At 34.3% G+C, this 19,597-nt stretch overlaps 1 protein-coding gene and 1 long non-coding RNA gene across 6 annotated transcripts; one reads left to right on the forward strand and one right to left on the reverse strand.

Annotated features, from left to right (window-relative positions):
• Positions 1-8,190: 8,190 nt before the first annotated feature.
• On the reverse strand, positions 8,191-18,166 carry LOC105164295 (oxysterol-binding protein-related protein 2A). 5 transcript variants are annotated; one of them, XR_016066014.1, is made up of 12 exons: positions 17,792-18,166; positions 16,188-16,547; positions 14,703-14,799; positions 13,682-14,124; positions 11,478-11,633; positions 10,927-11,094; positions 10,682-10,822; positions 10,363-10,584; positions 10,144-10,257; positions 9,167-9,355; positions 8,464-8,551; positions 8,191-8,305 (listed from the first exon to the last, which is right to left on the reverse strand). XR_016066014.1 is itself a non-coding variant. In XM_011082915.3 (11 exons), the coding sequence occupies exons 1-10, from the start codon at positions 18,164-18,166 to the stop codon at positions 9,179-9,181; spliced, it is 2,253 nt and encodes a 750-aa protein (XP_011081217.1). In that variant the 3' UTR covers positions 8,191-8,551; positions 9,167-9,178. The 5 variants fall into 5 exon arrangements, 4 of the variants coding, with proteins under 4 accessions (XP_011081217.1, XP_088738054.1, XP_088738052.1 ...); XM_011082915.3 differs by having other exon boundaries at positions 8,191-8,551; XM_088881928.1 differs by lacking the exon at positions 17,792-18,166 and adding an exon at positions 17,545-17,621 and having other exon boundaries at positions 8,191-8,551.
• LOC148787869 (uncharacterized) lies at positions 17,387-18,283 on the forward strand. The gene is made up of 2 exons (XR_016066015.1): positions 17,387-17,559; positions 17,823-18,283. It is a non-coding gene; the product is annotated as an uncharacterized LOC148787869 (long non-coding RNA).
• Positions 18,284-19,597: the final 1,314 nt, after the last annotated feature.

The raw sequence follows: 19,597 nt of genomic DNA on the forward strand, positions 1-19,597 counted from the left end.
TTCTATGACTGCTAAAGCATTTATATCCTCAATTTGCAATTTTCTTAGTAAGAACGACACCCTGAAAGGTAATTTTGTGACAAGTGCTACCTGCGGCACCAAGAGAAAAATTATCACATTAGAAAGTGGCAAGTAATCTATGTATTTAACTAAATCCCAAAGGCATATGAGCAAATAGAAGTATTCAATGAAGCATGCAGCTTGCAGAGTGGATATTATACAGAATTGTCCCGACAATGAGAAACTTCAAGGCAAGGAAGGGGTATAACCTCAGTTGTAAACTGTGAAGAGGCAAGAGGTTCCAAGTACTCCATTAATATTTTCCTGTAGAACTCATTGTATTCCTCTATAGTGATTTCCTTGCGGTTACGCAGCTGCATCAAATAGAGGAATCATTAGATTGAAAACAAGCAGCTTCTACACATAAAGTAAAAAAGAAAATAGCATATCATGGCTCAACCATGTTGGGTGGGTCCCATTTGTAAGCTCCCAATCCCAATATCCTCAACTATTATCTTAGTCTTCTTCTTTTTCTATTGTATCATAAGCATTTCTAAAGTTTCACCAAGTGAACAGAAAGGGAAATACTTTACAGCTAATACATGATCGTAAACTAAATAAGCTTATAGATCGTACCTCAATTTTCCCATCGTGTGCACCTTGCTAGCTTTAGCAGGATCCTCATCAACCTCAACGTGCAAAACTGCCACTTTTTAGGATGCTCACGCCAAGAAGAGTGAACAACTGCCTCTAAGAGCATAAGCACAGGAGTTCTTGGGGGATAACTGGTATCAATATTTTAGAATCAGTAATGGGAATCTGTATCCTGTCTCTACAATCACGTTATATTTTCACCAGTTAACCAATATGTAATGCTAAATGCATTATCACCCATGTGCAGAACCTTCCTTTTTTATTATAGAGGAGCAATAGAATAAGTACAGTACGTGCAAGGTCAAACCAACACCAGAAGAGATTGGGAATCTTTACCTCCTTAGTGTATCCCTTGTCTTGTCATCTGTATATTGGGAAGGAAACGAACAAGTCAATAGTTCTTAACAAGATTCGGAATTCTTTCCAGATGTGCGTATCCTCAATCATCATGCTAATGAATAAGCAGAAGGAAAATTAGTACAAGATTAAATATCCAGAAAAGAAGAAGCAGAAACACATAACATAAGAAGTTTCAAAACCAACCTTAAGATAGAGAGTCATACGAGTTCCCCATGGAATGAGCTTGGCAAGATCACTCTATTCCCTCTTCTCTGATGTTATAGGAACTACAGTTGGCTTCTCCTTCCCATACATATTGTTCATCAGATTTAGGGCTCTATGTTGAAACCTCAACCTATGATACAAAAAATGAATAGGCCTAACATGTCAACAGAAAAAAAACAAACAATTTCTTTGAGAGAGGGAGTGGGGTGGCAGTGTAAGCTTCAACTTTACAGGGGGAATTAGGTTAGGAGAAACGTGTACATACCCGCTCCCAAAATACGAACCTGATTTATAGTTATAACTATGAATAGAACGAAGGAATGAACTGTGGATATCCAAAGGGATCACGCACCTTCAATGCTTGTCAAACCTTCGCAGTTTAACTTTCTGCAACAGTACAAAGACAATCAACAAGCTCCAGCCAAGCCATGCCAACCCGAGTACCTCTGTAGGAAAAATGGTTCATTATTAGGAAGTTAGTTAGTAAAGAAGTAACGAGGCCGTAAGCTCATAACAACCTATGTAATTGTAATAATACCATTGTCTTTGTCCGCTTTGATGCGGATGTCAAGGTCAATGGCATCTGTCAAAATTTGGGGATGAGTAACGATAAGGAACAACATCTTGTCCAAGGCATCACTTGCATAGCTGTTGATAGAGGTAAAGGTTTTCGTAAGTTAGTAAACACGTTAAAAAGGCAGAGGCATGGCAGGGAAAACAATAATAGTGCTCAACACGCAGACGGGATGTGTTCTTAGAATGTCAAGATCCATTAGTACGAGGCATGTAAGAGCAATTAACATGTACAACAAAACTTATATACAAACTCATAAAATTCATTACCTTCCGCAAACAATTAAGTGTCATCAATGATAACAAAAGAATATTTTATAAAAGTAAAAGTAGGTAACTAATATCAAATAATGAATCGATATAACAATACAAATACAACAACAAAGTAGTAGAGCAAACAAAATTAGAGTGATAATTCATGGTTCATCACGCTTTTTTTTTTTCCTCAAGGATTAAAATTCTCATTTCATGAAAATGAAATAAACCTAATTCGGTATTCTTTTTCTTATCTCCCCCAACCACAATCAGCATTTGATATCCACGCATGTTTTCCAGATGTTGCTCCCAAACCTCATTCTCGTGAAGTACCAACATATACTACACATTTCTTGTAATGTACAACATATTACAAAACTGAAAGATTGAAATATGAATATCATGTAGATTGAAAGATATAGCTGTTCTGAGTTCTGAGCTCGATGGTCCTTATGAGATGTAGCTATTGAGTTCTTGTTTTATCTTATTTTTCTTTCCTATAATAGAGCTTCAAGCAGCCTTATAGATAGCTAAAGAGTTATGAGCTTCTCCTAGGACTCTTATGGGGCCCGGACCTCGATCTGAACCACATTGGGGCGAGGGTCAAAATCTGCTTCGATTCACCTCCGGGATGGGATTGAATTTGTTAAAATCGAGTGAGCTTCCAAAGGAACGAACGACAGAATCTAGTTTCAATGGCAGTGACTGACTGCCTAGTTGGCAGGCAGGAACGGGTAAGCATGGGGGGCTGCTGCTTTCCTTGCCTCATAAGCTCCCCCAAGGCACACATCCTTGTTGGTATACATGCTATTCACCACGAATGTCCATGAGGCGGCTATCCTGTCACAAAGAGCATAATATGAACATTTGATGAACTATAAACGTGTAGTGAGCTTTACAATTACCTCAATAATCTAAAGTACACGCACACCTAATGTCAATCCACAACCTCATCCTACTAAGATAAAAATGAAAGTTAACATCCACTCACAACTTATCCCCTTAAGTTAAGCATGACATCCACAACTCTGTTCCTCAAGTACATATGAAAATAAATGTTCAACTACAACCCCATACTCTTAAACAGGCGTGTTCATCGGGAAATTAGATCACTACAAGTATTGTGTCGTCTAAACACATGGAAGGACTTCCTAAAGTTCGAAAAATTCGAAATTATTGTCGTTCCCAACGGTTTATTTCATAGTGTTGTATCATACAGGATCCCATCGAGAATACTTTAGAAATACCTTTCTATCATCCCCTTGACTCTTATGATTATCATAGTTATGCAACTGCCAAAGCATTTATATCCACGGTTTCAATTTCCTTAGTAAGAATGATAACCAGAAAGGAAATTTTGTGAAGACTGGTACCTGCCAAAGTAAGAGAGAATTATCAAATTAGAATGTTGCAACTAATCTATGTATTTATATTGAGTGAAACACATCTTGAAACTTTTGGCGCTTTAAAAAGGGAGAAACATTACCCCTCATTTTGGAGAAAATGACACCTCTTCCATAAAAAAAATTAAAACAACACCCGCTCAACGCTTATCACCTTTGTGTCACCCCACAACCTATCAACTTACAAGTCATTCAATAATAACTACAAATTTGTATAAAAGGGAAACAAACTTGCTTTAATAAAACCGTGCAAAACAACTAAATATTGAACGTTCTCAAAATTCGACGGAAACTTGACCCAAACGTTGGTCTAGACCCAAGAATTTGTGTGGTAAATTTGCTAAATATAATACTAACAACAATTTTGTATAAAAGGGAAACAAACTTGCTTTAATAAAACAGTGCAAAACAACTAAATTTTGAATGTTCTTAGAATTTGACGAAACTTGACCCAATCATTGGTCTAGACCCATGAATTTGTGTGATAAATTTTTTAAGCGTAATAATAACTACAAGTTTGTATAAAATGGAAACAAACTTGTTTTAATAAAACTATGCAAAACAGCAAAATTTTGAACGTTCTCAGAATTCGACGAAACTTTACCCAAATGTTGGTCTAGACCCCAGGATTTTTGTGGTAAATTTGCTTTGCGTAATAATAACTACAAGTTTGTATACAAGGGAAACAAACTTGCTTTAATAAAACCGTGCAAAACCAGTGTGGGTGCGGCAAAAAGTGACAGAAATAAAAATAAAGAGAACAGGTCGGATAGTGAATGAAAATGGATGGGCTTAGGGCAATCAACTCGCCGGAGGATGGATAATTGTTGGTGGTGGTCTCGAACAGTGAGTAGGTTGGACGAAGGTGAATCGAGAATAGAGAGAAAATAAATTTATGTTTTAGGGCAAGACTATAATCTGCAATTGGGGACGCGTTTGAACTCTGATTGATACATATGTTGTAGGGTTTGAATCAACATCGGACAGCGAGTTCAGTGGTAGTGTGCTTGGGCGGAGATGCGCCAGCGAAAAATTCCGACAACTGGCTGTGTGGTGGTGGTGGTTAATCATTTTTTGTTATGTCAGTATCCACGTAGAATGCTGACTGTGTAAGTAATGTTCATTTGTCGCTGAAACCCTAATCCCCAATTTGATTTGTCAATTTTTGATTACTTTTGGCCGAAAGGATCAAAATTGCTATAAATTTAAAATGTAAAGGATTAAAATTGCCAATTTCATAATTATGGAACAATTTTGCCAACCCCTCATACATACAGGACTGATTTTGTAATTTTGCCTGGAAAAAGAATGCAATTTTAGTCCTGTAACTTGGGGGTGGCATATTTGGTCTTGCACGAACTGATTTTTGCAATTTAGTCCTATAACTTTAAAATTTTGGTAACTTTAATCATTTTTCACTGAAATTCTCAATTTAATTGGTCATGTATAAGTCACATGCAATTTTCGGACCAATTTGGTCAGAAAAGGACAAAATGTGCCAAAATATTAAAATTACAAGACTAAATTGCAAAAAAAATCAATTCATGTTACAGGATTAATATTATATACTTTTTTCAACACGTTAAATACAGTGTGTTGTACTCTTGAAGTATATGCATAGTCACATATACCTTTAATTTCTAAAGTTGTAAATTCGGGCATATGTGCAGTTTTTTTCAGTACAACCTGATAAGATAATATTACTGATATAAGATAATCTTCTCTTGTCTTATAGTATATATAGTAGTTCTTATTTTCCTTCGAATATATTACTTTATTTGGAATTTTCAATGTACTTAACAGTTTTTAAATTCAAATATATCGAACAATGTAATGAATTCTATTTTATAAAAAAACAAAATATATATATGAAATGGTGTGAAATTTGCAGGATCCTTCTGGACAATATCATGAATACAAGCATGATTTTGCACCCAATATCCCCCACACCAGCAACCAGCTAACTCATGTACCAAATTGCTCAACTAATGATGGTACTCCGTAGTCTCATCTTGAACTGATTGGAACTTTCCATTTCATTGAATTTGGACCGTAAAATAAGGAAGAAATAATGTCCAATATTGAAATTGAAGCACAAAAAAGTAGTTAATAGCATCCCCAGAATCTACAAACTTTTTCCTAATGTTGTTTGAACTATTTTCAATGGGAAATCTTCTATCACATTTTGATGTCATGACATAAATGTATGATTGGCACATTCTTGTATAAAACTAAAAAAATAAAAAAATATACTTAAATTGAACGGTAATTCAAAAGTGGAGGTTGCATATATATATATATATATATATAATACATATAGATATAACGCTAATGTGCAATACCAAAATGTGATAGAAGATCGATTTTCGATTTTTTCCACCAGCTAGTTGCTTTGTTGACAATTTCTTCAAATTTCTCACTTTTGTTTTTTTTTTTTCTTTCTTCCTTCACTTTTTCCTTTTCCACTCTTCATTTTCTTATTCATTAGAAGTGCTAGGAGTTGGGAAAATGGTTGCCCCTAAGTTTGATATTATTTACTTTTGACTAAGTTGCCAACATCGATTGCCTTAAATTATTAAAAACATTAAAAAACAGAAGAAAACATTGATTGCCTTAAATTATCAAAAAAAATAAAAAACAGAAAAAAAAAACATTGATTGCTTTACTTATTCACCTTGTAAAGTGCATTTTCTTTAATAATAATATTGAAATACGAGGTTATAAAATAATAATGGTGGAGATGAAACCCCACTTATGTTATGCTTACCGGACCACTTCTAATGGTGGGCAAGAATTAGGCTGCTATCTTTAATGGAGTTGTATATATATATATTTATTGTCACGTTCTTTCTTCCATGCTTTGGCGCAGAATCTATCCCACCCCGTTTCCCATGAACTAGGAACTAAGAAGATAAGTGATACATAAATTTTGATTAAAAAAAGTTTAATGCATTTATTGGATATTTCATTTCAGTGAGTTGCTTATAATCGAGACAATTTTCACATTCATCAGGCTTGCGGGCCTGGGGCATAACAAATGGCATCAGAGCCAATCGTCAAATGGAATCGAAAATTAAGTGCCATGCGGGACAAAGTTCTATAAGTATAAAAGTCGTCTTTTAAACCAGCTGGACAAAGTGCATGCTACATGCACATGAGCCACATCTTGTAGGAGCCACTTCTAGATTCTCTATGACTAACCGATCATGGCTATGTCATGCTATAGCGAGGATGTTGCATTCTGAAAAATGGGTGATTGTGATGTCCCGTTTCACATGTATTAAGAACTAATTCGATAAATAATATATAAATTTTAAAAATACTTAAATATATCAATTGAATATTTCTTTTAAACGAGTTGTTCGTAATCAAATTTCAGGATGTACTTGGAGCAATTTGAAGGAATTCTGGCTGGCCAGGCATGAAAATATTAAATGCTAGATACACTCGGATGGACAATTTTCATATCCTACATTTCAATTGGGCTTGCAAGGCTGGGAAAGTTAGGGGGTGTGGAAGTAATTTCCGAGGCAATGACTGGTGAATTCATTTCTAACGAGATAATTATTCACTAATCAAGTTTTAGTTTAATGATTAAAATCGAATTATTGACTACACATAATTCACTTTGTGGGTAGTTATTCTTGTGAATTTCTTCGAAATAAATTGTCCAACTATTTGAAAAATTATTTAACTATTTAAATTTTTCGTTTTAAATTAAAAATTTTGGAGTAACTAATAACATGGATATGTAATCAGTAGTATAACAAAAGAGTTTCATAATTTTATCATAAGTATTTTATTTTATAAATTTCAATGAAAAAAATTGCTAACTTTATTGAAGCATTTATAAAATTACAAGCTGGTTAGATATGAGGGTATGGGTGGGTAAAATAAGGGGTAAAATCCAAATGACCCAGATAATATCTAAAATGTTTAAATAGGCTATTGTGATAAAAAAATATTATATATATTTTTTTAAAATTTAAAAAGGTACATACTGGCCCCTAATATATTTGAACATGAGTTTGATGTTGCAATGACAAAGTACCATTTTTAAATCAATGGCCTATATTTAATCTGATCTAAATTTGTGGCTCAAAATTTAATTATGTTTATCAAAAATTAAAAATATATAATTTTAATATATAAAATTATATTTTATTTTAATATATAGATGTATATATCTTAAATCTAGTTTTCTTCTCTTTCCATATCTCCACTGTTCGACAACCTTTCGAAGCAAGCTCACCATCGTTGGAAAGCCCATCTAACAGCGAGCATTTTGATACCTCACCCACTGCAAATCTTCAATTTGTTGGTGAGTTATCTCAATTTTTTCGCTCAAAAAATCCTAACCGCGCCTCCCCATATTCTATCTTTTTTTTCTCCACTGTTTGACCAGCTCTCGACTCGTGATTACCCCCATTAGAAAGCTCGTCCAACAGCGAGCAATTTCTATTATTTTTTTCTCCATCGTCAAACCATTTCTTGAAGCGTGTGTTCCACCGTTCGAAAGCCCGTCCGACTATGAGCATTTTGACATTCCACCCACGACCAATCTCTAGTCTGTCAGCGAGTTATCTCCATTTTTTAAGTTTCTTAATATATATATACATATAATTAAATTATATTTTATATTATATTTTTAAGATATGTATAATTTAAAAATAGGGATAGTTTGGTTAACTCATGTTAATCTTCTACCAAACAAATGAGATACACAAAACACATATACATACTTCCAACATATGTCTATGTATATATGTAATTTAGTTAAATATGAAAATCTTTTGCAGACAATTGTTCAATATTTCTTTTGAGTTCATTTGGAAAAAAAATTACAAATGAACTACCTGGAAAAAAAAAAAAAGGGAAGAGATTAGCTCACAGCTAGTATTAGCTGGGGAAGAATAAATGAGAGACATTACATAGACAAAAATCTCAACCATGCAGAAAATATCATTCTGGAAATTGGTAATATCCTAAGCTAAAATAAGATCGAACAACTCACGTCTTCAAATTCTTTATATGTCGAAAGATGATCCCAACTGACCGGCACTTAAACTGTGAATGTTTATGGCCTTCTGTCGCTCTGTTTTCTGCATTCAGCAGCAAGATTAACCAAACTTATGAAGCTGATGGAAGCACAATGAAACAATTATCTTTCTCCAGAAGACGAAACTATTTGGTAAGATACTAAAACAATCATCGACATATGAGGACAAGGCGCATATAATTGTCGCTTTCAAAAGATTAGAAGTTGATGACATCAATGAATACAACAATTTGCTTCAACCATCTTCGTGAAGATCTACCTCTGAATTCAAAAGGTTCCAGAATTGAACCGATAAATGGAAAAACGGAAATACAAAATGGACGAAATAATTCCGCCTGGAATAAAATTATATTCTTCAAAAGCTTTAGTATGAAAGTTAATGTTGTTCTAAAAGAAAAAGAAATAAATGTATAGTCATACACATTCCTCGCATTAATTATAGTTATATACTCTTGCTCTTCACATGATCTGTCTGCTAAAACAGAAAATTTATGTATCTTTAATGTTTTCCTCAATCGAACTCAACGAACAAACACATTTGGCTTGCTAGTTTGGGAATAATGCTTGAGCTAATTCTAAACTCTTTGTTACTAGTTGATTTATAGCCAAACAAATGCAACGTCACGACAAAAAAGATAAAATGGAACAAATAATATACCTTTTTAAAAAATCAGGAGTCCTCAAGGGAGTTAATGAGTTCTTGACTGATCTCACCAAAAATATCTGGGCAGCTGTCCCACTTTGCTTGCTGTCGGGCTTCCCAGTATCCACCTACATAATGGAAGGCTCCTTCGCCATCTCTTTGGAACCATTTTGGCTTCCAACCATGTTCTTGCAATTTCCTCGACTATAAGGAAGAAGAGGCAGCATACACATTATGTTATCATCTTCTTACAATTTCATGTATAGTAGCAACATCAGAGTCCTAAGGATTATTTGAGAACATATATTTAATGTATTGAAGTAACAACCATGTGGTCTATGGGCATGGGTGATTTCATCAAGATATAAATGCCTTACTTAACAAAATAACCGACTTTGGAATGGTTTACAGCCCAAGAATGAAGCTCGTAGGCAAAAAAGAACATTTAAAAAAAACAAGTAAAATAAATAAATCAAGAGCACTGAGAATATTATGTGGGAAATTAGATGTTTATGCTGAAAAAGTTATTGCATGTTAATCCAGGCAAATAAGAAATATCAACAGAAATAACAAGAAAGACAACATAATTCATAAAGCACCATATAATGAAGTCTATCTCTAGTCTACAAGCTAAACATCACGAGCCCTCTAAGAAACCTTGCTGGTTATACTACGGTCACAGTGTTAACTGAACCCATTCTATACTTTCATCAAAAGAGAATTCTAAATCAACCAAAGAGAAGTTCATCTAACAAACTGATATCACACAAGATTATGTCCAACTCCAACCCCATTCTCTTCTCCCAAATAGGTCTCTTCTGCTACCTGAATATCATGAGCTTTATAGATAGTTTTTGGCAAAACGTATAATTTAGCTTACATGTATTGCTAAAAGAATAGGCAAGCATATTTTCATGTGGTGTCCTAAGACAGCAAAAGAGCATTGGAGTTGCTGCATGTGTATTCACATAGCAAAAAGAAGGTTCACATACCATTCTCTGGCGCATTTCCAACCGGAGCTTCTCTACATTTGCTTTGTCATATTCCCCATTCTCCAAATACCGCTGGTCTGGTCTCAGTCTTGAATCTGTAGGTGGGAGCTTCTCCTTCAACCATGATCAAACACTTGGAATCAGTATAACATACAATTAGATGTACATATCAGAAAAATAGCAGAAAGGGAAGAGGATTAGCCAATATGTCGCCCATACCTTCAGTCCTGGTGTCAACTCATTGAGTGTAATTGCAAAAGAAGTTAGGTTGTAGCGGGTGGGGTTTGGAGACGGCTTATTCCTTTTCCATAACAAAGATGCCTCCGACCTGCCTTTTACATTGCCAGTTCCGTCTCCGTTTATAAAACACATGCTATCATCCCACTTTCCAAACAACTGAGCAACTTTCTTGCCAGTGGCATCTTCAACAAATCCATGAACCTGTCCAGTTAGTATGGTTCTCTTAAAATTCATTCATATCAGTTGATTGACTTCATAACAGTAAGGAGGAATTATAGTACAAATATATTGCATTTACCTGGTGAGGATTGCGGTCTAGAATTGACTGTTCCTTGAACTTGAGCTTGCACGAGTACTCACGATTACCCCGTATATGCATTGTCCCATGGTGGTCGCAATATATATTACCAAGGATTAGATTGTAGATGCTCGTTGTGACCTGCAGAAAATACCACTAATATCAATGTAGTGTTTCCAGGAATAAACAAACTACCGGAATATAGTCAACAGTTTAAGTGCTCGTGTATGAACATGTGACTGCACCTTGCTCCACTGGAAAATCTCCCCATCATCAAACTCCAGATTAAGAGTTCCAACAGGATCAAGTTGGATTGATCTCCCCCAAAATTTTGATTTAAGGTTAGTGTCACCCCAGAATTTCCAGCCTTTACCTTCACAGTGACAAGCAATGACTGTGGGGTGGTGACTGACCTATTTCAAGAATAAGATAGTTAAAACCAATGTTTTCTAGAAAAAAAAAGTAATTGACAAGATACCATTAATTTCGAAGATTGGGCAGAAAATAAGCTAAGAAAATAGTTTTGCTGGTAAATATCAAGTTGTTACAAAATCATTTCAAAAGGTGAGGGATATTTGTTGGCTGCAATTTGTTGATTGCTCAAAGAAAGGGAAGGTCAGCTAACTATAGATAACCAGAGTGCACAAGACGAGGTTAGAGTAGTTCAAATGTGAAAATTTGGTTTTACCATTTTGAATGAATCAGCATTCTAGAATAGCTGGTGGTGTAGGGAAAGAGAATCATGCATCACATATCCAATTAAATCCTATAATGGAGAAATGTTTTGCACAGACACCTTCTCAGAGAAGAAGCGAATTCCTTTTTCAGGATAATCAGCTTCATAAGTTTCACCAAGTAAAGGATTGAAGGGTTTACAGTGGCGGCCTTCAGATGAAGCATATCCAGAAACAGCAAAAGCAGCAACACTCAGAATCCTCATGACACTGTTTCCCTGGAGTAACAGCATCATGTTTAATCACAATCTCACACTCTAATACATAATTCACATTCTAGCTCGTAAATGAATATCGAATGACCATTTCATCTGAACTAACAACAAAGCTTCTGGAGTTTAGGCTTAAGTTTTATGGGGATAAGTGCATAGCTTTTTTGGTGCATTAACAATGAACAAATTAAAAACCAGAAAAACCATAGTTCCAAGGAGGTCAAAAACCTTCCTTTAACATCAGCACAGGAAATGGTCACATGGAAAACTACATAATGCAGTCATTTTATTATGATGGCAACATTAATTTTAGAAGCATCATTTGGAACAGTGGTAAACTTAATCCATTTGTAGATCCTAAATCATTGTCATGTTCCAATAGCCAAAAAGATTTTGACGAATTAAGGGTTAAGTACAAAAAGATCCCCTAAAAAATAGCATTAATATACTTTGCCTGCTTAAAAGTTTTAAAATTATACCTAAACCCCCTCCAGAAATCTGTGTTTATAATCACACCCCTGATATCAGGATTTTAGATGGACAATGCAGACGTCATTAGAAAAATTAAGTGAAATTCCAATTTCGTACCTCATCCAGTGGTTTTATATTTTATTGACCAAAATATTTTTAGTATTAATTTGATATTTGTAGAAGTTACAGAGTGAAATGAATATATAATGGAGTAAGCATTATTATGGGATTATGGCCATTGGAGATGGAAAAATACAGTAAAACCTCTATAAATTAATAATCTTGGGACCATGAAATTTTATTAATTTAGAGAGATATTAATTTATCGATAAATTAATATTTTATTAATTAAAAGAGAGATTTTTTAAATTCAGCAAATTTAGTACATATGTATTGAAAATAAATGAATTCATATATGTTTCATTGATTATATTCATGCATCAATTAATTTTTTATAACTAATTAAATATATTAATGTATAATATCAATTCATTATTTACAATTAACTATAATATTCATAGACACATGTATCAATTCATTGGAATAACTTAAATATATATGTTTACATTAATTCGTTGCACTTGAATAACTATTATACCCAATTAAATATATTCATGCATGATGAATGAAACATATACTACATAAATCTCAATATGATAATAAAATAATTCATAACACCCAACCATGTCTTCTCATCTAAAAGACATCACAAAATCATCCATGAATGATCAAATGCGTAAAGCATTACAGACTTCACATTTTAGTAAATTACCATAATATTTATAATTGTAATATTTATGAATTATTAATTTAGAGTTTTAATGGGACCTAATATTTATAAAGGAATTTTTCAAAAAAATATTATTTTATTATCTTATCGAATTTGATGATTTTTTACAAAGGCCCAAGTCGGGACCAGAAGATTTTATTATTTTATAGAGTTTATTAATTTATAGAGTATTAATTTATAGAGGTTTTACTGTAGCTGGTTTTTGGTGGTTCATTATTGTTCTATGTTATCTAAAGTGAGGTTACAGACCATTCTTGCATTTACATAAAAATATCTAGTTCAATCTCCTAGTATTGTAGGATTGAAATATAAAAGGAAGAATGTATACAAAAGTAATCTGGAAAAAGAACGACCATGATGATACTTTTAAGAAAGCAACATATCCTGAAAGGCAATTCACATAATGTCCTACAAGTTATCAGCAAGAAAGTTGATGATACTAGTTATTTTCAAAGTAATCTAAGTGTAATTTCTAAAGTTCAAGGGTTAAAAATTTAATTTGGCTATTTTCTCGGGGGGCTAAGTGTAACTAACACATGAAATTATAAATTTTGTGAAACATGATGCAGACTTAGATTTTTTTGTCCAAAAAAACATTCAGGAACTCAGATGATAAGTGGTGTCATCTGATCCCGCAGAATTTTACCAACTATAACAACTACATCGATCAATCTACATAGGGGAATAAATCATTAAGATGTTCTGCAAGTACTTTGGAAGCATATAAAAGAAAGTATCATTATAGAATAAAACAGCAAGAAGATAAATAACTTGCGAACTAAACACATTGTACCTCTTTCCCATGCTTGTATGCCTGATCCAAAAGATGAGAATACTCTAGGTCTTCAAAACACTTTTGCAAAGACGAGATTGGCTCGTTAAAGTATACAGGTAGACAAACTCGAGTCAAATCTTTCCCAATGTTGTCCTTGATCATAGACCACAGACTGACCCGTTTCTCCTTCTCAATTGGATCTGGTAGCCTTTTCCTTCTTTCAACATGTGGATATCTAGAGTCTAATATATTCTTGTTTACATCTGCCTTCACCACATCATCAGTTTGATGACTTTCCAATCTCTCATAATCATCCATGTGACCCGTACCTATTAGCCCAGAACCAAAAGTTGGTTCAAGGAAATAGTCATTTGTATCAAAGAAGTGGCTTTCCTCTTCATCTGATGCTTCCTCAAGCTCTTGCTTTCCTACATCATCTGATGATTCTGTGGTGCTCCATTCTGTTACCAAACTGGATGTCAAATACAACATAACATATATCTAGAAGAATTATGCTAGTTCTACAACAATATATGATTGCACGTGGATCATGTTCAGCTATGTATACAGAAAACATCCTTGTGAGATTACAATAGCACAAGAAATGTAAGAGGAAAAACATTCGTCTTCCTGCCAACAATATCTAAACAATTTAGTGATTTCACATAACATAGAGTTTTCAAATTGCCCATTAATGATTAAAATGACAGTGTTACTCTTTTTCAAATATAAAATAAAATAATGTAGTATCAGTTGAAACAAGAAATTGTGCCCTCTCTTCTTGCAGATAGAAATAACATTATTGTTTAACAGTAAACTAGTGCAAACATGGGGGAATGCAAAAAGGAAAAGCAACCATGATGAAATTATTTATGATAAAATAAGATTTGAGCGTTGGATTACAGATCGTAGATCTGTTAGAACATATAAGAAACTCAGACAATAGAACAGAAGTTAAACCACTGCAATAGAAGATGCATTATGTCAAGGATTTCTGGCTTAATTCAGAGCAAAAAGCAGTGAAGGAGATATTTTATACCACTGTATTTTCCCCTTGCTAAATTCGTGTACTCTTGCTTCATCAACTCATATTCTCTGACATTGATTCCAGAGACTTCAGCTTCAATATTCGTTGCCTGGAAATGCAGAATTGTATTCTTCAATTGCCAAAGTTTCCTAGTAAAACTAGCATTTAAGAATTATAGGCCACAGAATTCATACAAGAATCAGGAAAATCTAGAATACATATGCCAAAATGAATAAACCAACTTACTCTAGATTCCAAATTTCTTTCTTTCATGACAGAAGGAACAAATATAGCATATGGAGCAATAAATGCTACTTACTAAAACTAGATAGGAAGTTGATAAAAAAGACAGATCAGAAGAATGAGTCTCTGCAGTAAAATGGATGACAAACAGCTTTCCTAACAAGAAAAAAGAGCAATTCTCCTCGTAACTAACGTCATTCCGCAAGAAAATTTTGAGATGTGAAAAGACAAGCTTCACACTGGACTTAGAGAAATCCAAAAAGCACTGCCTACTAAACGACTGCCAATTCACTTGATAACCAGAGTCACAAAAAATAAAATAAAATTTGACCTCTACATAATAATTTGATCACTACACCTCTGCTAAGTCAGTATAGCACAAGGATAGAGCATAACAAACAATTTTGCCACATGTTATAACTGAATGATCTTTTTCTAAAGAGATTCATGATATGGTTGCTCCTATAGGTGCAAAAAGTTAAAATTAGAATCTTACTTAATCTGCATATGCTCACCTCTGTAAGTGAGTATTTCACAAGGATAGAGCATAATAAACAATTCTGCCACATGTTATTCACTGAATGATCTCTTTCTAATGAGATTATGAATTGGTTGCTCCTATGGGGGCAAAAAGTTAAAATTAGAATCTTTCTTAATCTGCATAGACCTTCCTTATACTCTATATTATGCTGGGGATGGAAGAGTATTTCCTACATCCCAAGTACGCCAAAAGTTATGGAACACTTGTACAACTTCTCTTGAAGAGATATTCCTCATAACACTATTTATATTTGTAACTCAAAATCATTGAAGTTCACGAGTCTGTCCATAGAAATGTACTTCAATTCCATCTCCAGTTAACACAAGAAACTTTTAGTATTCACTCTTCTTTGAAAATAAAGTTGTATGTCAAACACTAGAAAAAACTAACTCGATGTCAAACAATGCAATGCAAGACAAGAAATGAACCTCAAGAATATAATATACAAGTTACTCCAACAATGCGCAATAAAACACGTATTGGGAGGCAAACATTGAAAGGTGTCCTATGGACCATACCTAGATTATATTACGGGCGCTTATTTTGTCATTCAAGCCAATTTAGTTTTCTAATATCGTGGTAATGCAAATACTTTCTTCAAATGCAATAGTTAGTCCCATATTTCACGGGCAATTGTAAATTTATTGAATATGTTGGTATTTAACTCTGGCATCAAAATGTGATCTCTTTAATCTATTAACAGTAAAGATTACCTCTAATTGTCTCAATGTAACCAGCAAATTGGAACGCTCCTCACAAAGAACTTGAAATTGTCCTTCTACGTGTGAAAATTCAGAAAGCATGATCTGCTCACACTCCTTAACGAGCCCTTCACCAATTCCCTCCTCGAGCAAACGCCGCTTGAGCCTTTCAGTTGATATTGATAAATTTCTAGTTAGATGGGGTGTGACTCCAATCTGTAGTCTCAATTGAAAAGGGCTTCTTATTGATATTAAAGCTTGTATCCAGGACACTTTTTCTTTCTTCGTGTTCGTCCTTAAATGAAGCGTCTTTGTTGCGGTAAATATGTAAAATCTCCTATCATCAGCCTTACTCTCACGAAATGATGAGACCTGCAAACAAACACATCAACAAGTCAAGTTTCTCATGCATTTCCCCATCAATTTGCATCTCATTCACATATCACACAATATATAAGCTAACTTTGAAGCACTTAATAATGTACTTGTCAAAATAAATAAACAAGCTTCAAATAGAGAGAACCGTTGCGACCCCACAAGTATCAATAACATCAAAAGAGATACAGGAGATGCCCAGAATGCAAACCAATTTAACAGGATCAACCAAATCATCGGTTAATAGTTCTTTGAGTAGATAAATGCGATTTTTTTACTCTCATGCGAACTCACCATGAACAAAAAGGAATGCAAGAATATCCTTTCTCGGTTCCTTATTCCTTAATTTTAAGAAAACAGTAGTTTTTTTCCTTAAATTGTCAGTTCATTACTGTAGTTCCCAGTAGACTAGAAAAGGGTCAAGGAAACAAACCAGTGCACCACCAGTTCAATAAGCTTAGATCTGCTATTTTTTACTCGGAATACATACATTAATAAAGGGCGTAAAAAGGGTTGAAAAAAGAACAAACTTTTACATTTCCAAGTTGAATTAGTCAAGAAGATCCGAAGTTGTAATATTATACCCTACCCCATATGGCATGATAACTGTAGAATTAGTCAAGTGGAATTTTTTTCTCAAGAGGCAAAAAGAAATGGCATCAGTTCTTCAAGCCGGACAAGAAAAACTTACAGAAACATGTTACTCAAAAACCCAGATGCCAAAATGTCGATGTGACTAGACATTAAAATGCAAGAATAGGAAAGAAAACCTACCTAGGCCTACACCACCTCCCCTATATTTGGCCTATAATGAAACTCACCTGCTGATGTGACCCACTTTAAATTAACACCCAGTTAATTGTGAAAAAAGAAAGCACATTTCAAGATAGTTTTGCAAACCCATGGTTCATAGAAAGTAAAAGTTGGAAAATAGGGAGAAAAGGCTCAGATATCAAAGCTAATTTGGTGGCTAATTCCTGCAGAAAGTTCTCACAGGCATGGAATAATGGTAAAAGATCCCCAGTAATATTTCCGGAACAAAATCCTTTGCACTATAGCAGAAATCTCTTTCTGTAGTACTCCTAATAAAAGACAGCCCCCATTTCGGCCCACTCCGAACCCCTCACCTTTGCCACCCCCCAATTTCTCTACATGCCAGTTTTTGTTTTTTCATCTCCAACTCAGTTTTGCGGTTTATGCGTTGCGTATGTGTTTTCTGTTAAAGACTGCTATTTACCGACCTTTAAATGCACAATGCCGACATTTTTGCAGTGTTTACTGGCGTTCCGGCGGTTCGCGATCGCGGAGCCAATAACAACGACGTCGTTCTCTGGAGAGTCGGGGCGGCGCGTCTTGGAGTAAGAGAGGACGCCGTTACTGCGGAGGGTGAACCACCGGGATCGCCAGCCCTTGCCGTAGTTGGTCCACTTGTATAGAACCCCAGCCACGCTAGTGCTGGTACTGACGTCAGATCCTCTGTCATTGAAGTCAGATCCACCGCCGGAAAAATTGACCGCCGACCCAGTTCTCAAAAGGGTCGGCTCCGGCGATTCAGCCCCGATTTCCGGGCTTTCAAGCGGTATGCAGCATAGCGGGTGGAGTTCCTTTACCCGCATTTTTCTGATCGCGTTTACTCCAACAGTAGACTAATTACAATGAACATCCATCTTCGCATTTTAATGATGTTCAGGTGATTTAATTATGACCCTCTGACCAATTTCTGCAACATGAAAGTGATGTGTCATGACAAACTTGGGTTTACATATCTCTGAACATAAACCAACATACATACACAAATATCCATATATATATATGTAGGATAGTAAATGAAGAGAGAGAAACAGAAATGAGGGAGCTCTGAAACTGAGGAGTATAGAGAGATAGAGAGAGAATCACTCACAGAGAAAAAGAAAAAAAAAAAAAAAAGAGAGTGTTCTGGTATTGAAATTGTGAAGAAGATGAAGATAAAATAATAGTAGGAGTTGTGATTATATATAGTGCTTGTTTGTGTGTGTAGTGGTGGTGGTTATAAAAAGGGTCAAATTCCTCTCCAAGAAATGGTTTGGAGGAGAAACGAATTCTCCTATTTGTGTTTTTATGCGGAGATTTGGAGGTCGGAGATAAAATTTCAAGGTAGATTACATTTTTAACCATTTATGTTCTTTTCATCATGTTTTTATGTTCAGTTATTGATTATTAAGTAATTAATTAGTTTTAAACAAAAGTGATTATAGTGTTAAAATTCTTATTATATAGGGTTAATTATATTGATATTTTTTCTAAAATTATGTCTAATTACACAAATACTCTTTACTCTTTATAAAATTATAAGTTCAACTTTTAGTATTGTAGTCGTAGTAATAAGCAGCCCGCCTATTCAATAACGAAATGATACACAAACACCCACTAGATACGTTGCACTAACAACCTCTCAAGAGGCATACCTATAATTTTATAAAGGATAATGGTATTTATGTAATTTGGCTTAACCTCATGAGGCGTCGACGTAATTTGTTCTATTCTATAATTGATTATACGGTTAATTATACTTGGACCTTTTTGAAAATTTAAAATTACATTTTCCCCAAAAAAAAGCTTAAAAATTACATTTACACCCTCATCGAAAAATTTTCGTTTACAACTGATCCCTTTCTAGTTAGAGTTCTAATTGAAAGTGCTTACAACAATAAGAAAAAACAATTATATAAATCTTTAATTTTACCTTTCATCCAACATTATGATAGTTTATACTTATAAGGGGTAAATACAATATATATAAAGTTAAAAGAATGTAACTCAAATCAAATATTATTCTCGAATCATATCCATTTGATCAAAAGTAGTTGTTATTCAATAAAAAATTAGTCATCTTTTAGGTTTTTTTTTTTTTTTCAGCTTTCTATATATATAATGGAGGCTAACGGAACAAACTCCAGTATTAGATGAATGCTAAAATTAGAGGCGTACAGTAAAATATTTATAAATTAATAAACTCTCCAAAATAATAAAATCTTTCGGTCCCGACTTGAGCCTTTGTAAAAAATCAT

The sequence above is a fragment of the Sesamum indicum genome, linkage group LG6 (genome assembly GCF_026168435.1).
Source record: "Sesamum indicum cultivar Baizhima isolate 11 linkage group LG6, ASM2616843v1, whole genome shotgun sequence".
Lineage (NCBI taxonomy): Eukaryota > Viridiplantae > Streptophyta > Magnoliopsida > Lamiales > Pedaliaceae > Sesamum > Sesamum indicum.